The 6000-nt window shown below is 33.5% G+C and overlaps 1 protein-coding gene across 3 annotated transcripts in view; it reads left to right on the plus strand.

The window, feature by feature from the left end:
• The window catches only part of GPM6B (glycoprotein M6B), a 303610-nt gene extending 298503 nt beyond the window's left edge, over positions 1-5107 (plus strand). For 2 of the 3 annotated variants that reach the window (XM_053707577.1, XM_053707576.1), the window contains exon 7: positions 3428-5107. In XM_053707577.1, coding sequence (XP_053563552.1) covers positions 3428-3577 — 150 coding nt within the window. In that variant the 3' untranslated portion in view covers positions 3578-5107. Of the gene's footprint in view, positions 1-1784; positions 3138-3427 lie in introns of those variants that run through there. The other variant, XM_053707578.1, reaches the window with a different exon arrangement.
• The last annotated feature ends 893 nt before the right edge of the window (positions 5108-6000 follow it).

Raw genomic sequence — 6000 nt, forward strand, 5'->3', positions numbered from 1 at the left:
CCGTTGTGGCCGCAGAGGACATGTTTTGCGGATCTAGTGGGGATTTCATCGTCTCCTCCATGGAGGTTACCCTGGTGCAGAGATCTGCTGGTTCAGGGTCCCTTTCTACACCAAAATCTCAATTCTCTGAGGCTGACTGCGTGGAGATTGAACGCCTAATCTTGGCTAAGAGAGGTTTTTCTGAGAGTAATCTGTGGAGCAGATTTGTAAGGCGGCTATACTTGGTTCTCCTTACATACTTTTACAAATTTTATGTTTTTGCTTCAGCGGAAGCTGTGTTTGGGAGAGAGGTTCTGCAGGCTGTGGTTCCCTCAGTATAGGGTCCGCCTCCTTTTACCCTCCCGTTTTTGTTCATTCAGTGTCCTCTAGAGCTTGGGTACTTGTTCCCACAAGTAATGAATGAAGCAGTGGAATCTCCTCCCATTAAGATGGAAAACATAAATTATGCTTACCTGATAATTTAATTTCCATCTGTGGGAGGAGAGTCGACTGCTCCCGCCCGTTTGCTCCGGTGGGCGGACCTAAATTTAATATTATTCTTCTGGCACCATTTATACCCTGATATTTCTCCTACTGTTCCTTGTTCCCTTGGCAGAATGACTGGGGGATGAGGGGAGTGGGGGAGGTATTTAAGCCTGTAGCTGGGGTGTCTTTGCCTCCTCCTGGGGGTCAGGTTCTTATTTCCCACAAATAATGAATGAAGCAGTGGACTCTCCTCCCACAGATGGAAATTAAATTATCAGGTAAGCATAATTTGTGCTGTGGCAAGATGCAATAAAACATAAAGTCCAGTTACTAGAACTAATTAGGGTTTAGATTACAAGGGAGCACTATAAGTGTGTTAGTGGGCGTCACATTTTTTTTTCTAGTCCTGTGACACCTTACTCTTGTTTATATAGTTTACAAAGCAGAATAGTCTTGGCTTTTGCCACACTATATGCCCAACTTTTCCCAAAAGATAAGCACCAAGCTGTTATATAAATTTAGTAGTGTGTTTAAAAAATAAGGCTATTTATATAGTTTAACCCACCCATATGTCACATGGTTTCTGGGTACACTTTAATTAATTGGTCAATACACATAACCAATAACAAGGGACTTGTATTTATTACCTTGTTTTGTAACCCTAAGTGGTAAAGGCTTCTCATAACTAACAAACACTATTTACATAACATGGAACGATTATAATGGATTATATATTTAAATAAACAACTGAATTATTGCTGACCATATATAATGTGTGTCAAAATCAAATTAAAAGTAGGTTAAGGTCTGAAATAATAAAAAAAACAACATATACTTTTATATTCAATCTATACTTTACGATGGACTTTCCTGGTCAAGCAGAACTTTACCTTTATTAACTATAGGCTAGTTTCCATTGAGGTGGTAAAGTTTGGAAACTGATGGTAACATAAGTCACCATAGACTTTAATGGAGATAGATGTTTTACCACCAGTTTCCAAAACTTTACCACCTCAATGGAAACTAAGCTTATATTACTCCACATATTTGCTTTCCATGTCTTGTGCTTTCATCATGCTGCTAAATTACAAGAATAAAGTAATTGTACCATTAATTCTCCAAATACCATACTGGATTTGCAAATACTGTTTCTTATAGTGCAGTCCTGGTAAGAAATTGTTGAACAGTAGAATTATTTTTTTTTTATCATTAAATGTTTTTTGGAATATAGCTAAACAATAGTGATGTCCAGGGTTGTGTGAGAAGGCATCAACTTGTCGTGTCTTACAGTACCTTTTTATTTTGTTCTCTTCCACCAGCTGATCTACATGATGGCTACCACATATAACTATGCCGTTTTGAAGTTTAAGAGTCGGGAAGATTGCTGCACTAAATTCTAATCCGTTTTAGCCAGAACATTAGAGACTGCATTGTTGTAGCTAAAACTACCATTGACAACCTGGACTAAAAGAAAGTTTAGCATTTAGAATTTTAAGACTTTTTTTTTTTTTTTTTTGTAAATAGCAAGCTTTATTTAGCCTTGTAGAGTAACAAACTGATTTTATGTGAATTCTACAGTGATTGAGGTCTGGTAACATCTATCCTACCTAACTGAATGTTCACTAGAGATTGTTGGCACTTTAAAAAAAAAAAAAAAAAATATCTATGAATAATAAACATGTATGTGCCTTGTTTAGACTCCTTTTTAGCTTGGTGCAATAAGAGAGACTGTTTTAGAATGTGTTGGTGCTGTGAAGAAACCTTTAATGTAAGAGACTGAGGAGTGTTGAAGGACAATACATTTAATACTACATTTTATAACAGTCCCTAGAAGACTTGTAATACTGACCAGGCATCTTATAGAATCTTGCCTGACCAGAGAGGTTTAGAGAATCAGGATTTTAGTATTATGTCCTTAACTTCAAAAACTCTTATTTGACAAATGACAATGTGTTTGTAGTCATTCTTGTTTACTCTTTGGCTAAAGTTGAGATGATGCAAGTTTAAGTTATTAAAGGAAGTAAGTTCTGAAGGATTTGTTCTGTTCTCAGATGCCCATAGCTATTTTTTTTGGAGTTGTAAGCTTTTTACCCCTTTTTTATTAATCTTAGAAAAATATATATAAAAAATGCACTTGTACAGTTTGAAATGTTTGTATCAAATAAGCACGGAGTAGCCAGTTCTCCTAAATAGCAATTAATTAGACTTTGAAGTATCTCCAATAAACCTGTATTAGAAAGCACAACTGGCCTAAGGAAGAGTTGGTAGATACGATCTTAAGCAAAGGATCACAAATAATAATGAGGGAAATTTGTAAATACAACACAATTTTGACACTGAAGTTAGAGGAATGACACTAGCAATAAAATTGAATCATTTTTATAAAGTATTTTTGTAGTTGAATAAACATGGCAATAAAAGACTAACTTGTGGACTGCATGCTTCTATATTATATGTATCGTCATTCCAATTTCACAGATTTAAGCTTCTCTTAATATACTAAGAATTATAGCACACATTCTCTGTTTTAACTGCCAAGAAATATTAAATACTAGTGCTTTGTTGGGGCATTTTGTTTACCACCTTATACATACTATGTACCTACAGCAGAAATAATAGTGTGACACTGAAAATGTAGAGTAAAACAATAAACGAGGAAGCTTTGGTTTCAATTTTTTTTTGGTGGGAGTTGTATGTTGCATTAACTACTACTGAAGTAAAAAACCAGTAGTGTATTCTAGTTGCATTTCTGTCTTACTAACTCCCTTAACTGTGTTTCTATCCTGTGCAATTCCTGACATAGACAGTGCATGTTTTGGAGAAAAAAAAAAAATCCCTAAAAAAGAAGAGCAGATTAACATTTTTTTTTAACTTGTTATTAAAATACTACTATAATCTAACCAGCTGCTTGCTTTGCCTCTTGACATGCTTACTAGCCATCATGCTCACCCTTCTCTTACAGATCCACTTCCTCATGATTCTGTCTGCTAACTGGGCCTACTTAAAGGATGCAAGCAAAATGCAGGCCTACCAGGAAATTAAAGTAAAAGAAGAACAGGAATTGCAAGATATCGAGTCACGGTCTAAAGAACAGCTTAATTCTTACACATAAAATGATTATCAGAGTTATTACAAGTGAAGAGCCTGTAGTCGTTATAACAAGTCAACTAATGCAGAAGTGTTAGGATACAAAAAAACCTACTGGAATGGATTTTGTACAACAGAAAAATCTAAACGAGAAACACAATTTCCACACCAGTTTTATGTTTTGATCTCAGGCATTTGAAAAGGCAGCACTTTATAAGATACCCATCAAGATATTTGTTGCTATCTTTTTTGGAATACTTATTTCCGAAAAGGTAAGAGCGCAGAGTGGAATCATTAGTTTCTTGGAAATTCAGTAAATCTTTGCCATATATCTTTCACTATTTCTGGTTATGTACCAAAAGTTAAAGTGTTACCATTTTGAAATGAATTATAAATAATTCAAATCACCAATGGCATTTGTAAATATTCATAAAAAACCCCCCACAGTTATTTTACAACAATGCCAGAGCATTCAAAAAGAAAACTGCAGGTCAATATTTCAGTGCTCGATCGAATCTTTCGTATTTGTAAACAGATGTTAACTGAAAATTAAATAACTTCTACATTCAGGAGTTAATTTTGTACATCATACTTTTTTTTCTTTCTAGAAACTGATATTTGAAGTATTTAATTGTAACAGTATTAGACTAATGTTGAAACACATTTACATTGGTGAATTGAAAATATAGTATTGCATTGTTGCTGTTAAGTTACTCATTCCGATTGTGGTTTTGTTTTTGACAGTTGCACTTCCTATATATATATATATAAAAAAAAAGGAAAAAATCCACAAAAAAATAAATAAAATAAAAAAAAGTGGAAAATTTAGATGGTAAAATAATTAGGGGAAAAAAATCCCAATTACATTTGATTTAAAGGGACATTAAACACTCAATATATTTTATAAGCATAGTATTGAGGTTATTCCCCCCTCCCTCTACTTATGGGTGCCACCATATTGAAATCTGTCTTTCACTACATTCCAGAGCTAACAGGTTTGCACATGCGCAGTAACTCTTCTACAAATACCTGCAGTGTAACCTAGGGTTCCATCATGACAGCTCTCATGATTAGAGAGAGGTGCATGAAATGTATTTAGTGTTTACTGTTCTTTTAAAGATTACCTTTAATGTTAATGTGAACTAAAGGTGTTAAAAGTATTTTGTTTGGGTATATGGCTAAAAAGGTCCTTTATTTGTTGAGAATTTAAAATTAAGATGCTATTGTAAGTAGCAAAAGTTAATACAGCCTAGCTTTTTGTTAAGCCAATGCATGGAAGATCCGTAAATATTTCTACTGCGGCACAGGTGATTGTCATAGCCTTGTGTTCTCATGTATAGAAGGCAGTGTCTTAAAACCATTTCTTTTCTATTCTGTGTAGTTGATGAATTTTTGTTTCTCTTTTTCTGTTTAGTGTAATATTTTTATGTAAAAAAGCATTACATTTTGCTATGTATAAATTTTTGTAACCTAACAGTGAATCAATATTTTTTATCAGTGCCAAGGGCTTCCTGTAGTTATATTCAAGTGTTATAATAAATATTTGTAGATAAAACTTAGTGGTGTTTTTTTTTTTTTTTTTTTATTGAACATTTATACAATTATTTATGATAATACATAATTATTTTTTTTTAAATGTGTTTTTATTTGAGAATAAAATTATATAACATAAAGACAGTCATATGGTTACATTTCAATCAGTGACATACATATATTCCAAAATATTACATCAGAGTGATATAAAAGGTCACCACTGTGTATGTTATTTCTTAAAGGCATAATATGACATTTTAACACATAAAGATAAATGTAATTAGATGGGTAACCAGTGTTTGCTCAACCAAATCTCTTTTTATTTATTTTTTATCATAATTTTCAGGGTAATGTAGGTGTTCTCAATTTCCCTTAAACTAAGATATAAAGATGTACTGGATAAATGGCATACCTCATGTGAAAGATAGCGATCACTCTTGGACCTCTGGAATGATTATATAGTGGCTTGAGGTTAAGATAGGGAATATATAACAAATGAAAATATATAGGGGTGGAGTTGCTATAGGATGCAGTTTCCTACGCTAGGACATTTTGAAACGTTATTTTGAACAAACGGTAAAAAACTCACTGAGTAGAAATATACGGAGGTATCAAAATAATACTTAAGGCTAGTAGGACTATAATAGTACAATAATACTTGCAAAGACTAGCATAATCTTTCAAATTATTTAGAACATATGTGCTATTGGTGTGTAATATGGATGTATTACAGAGTGATGTCGGCTCCAAATATCATAGCCATCAATTTTCAGAATCCCTTCCAGTTCAAAATATGTAAATGCCTAGGCAATTTTAAACAAGTCATAGGAGCAACTCATAGCTGCCATTTGATGCTGACATTACCAACCTAGGACCAGCCTAAACATTTGTATAACCCCTCAACTAGTCTACCAT

Source organism: Bombina bombina, chromosome 3 (assembly GCF_027579735.1).
Source record: "Bombina bombina isolate aBomBom1 chromosome 3, aBomBom1.pri, whole genome shotgun sequence".
NCBI classification, from domain to species: domain Eukaryota; kingdom Metazoa; phylum Chordata; class Amphibia; order Anura; family Bombinatoridae; genus Bombina; species Bombina bombina.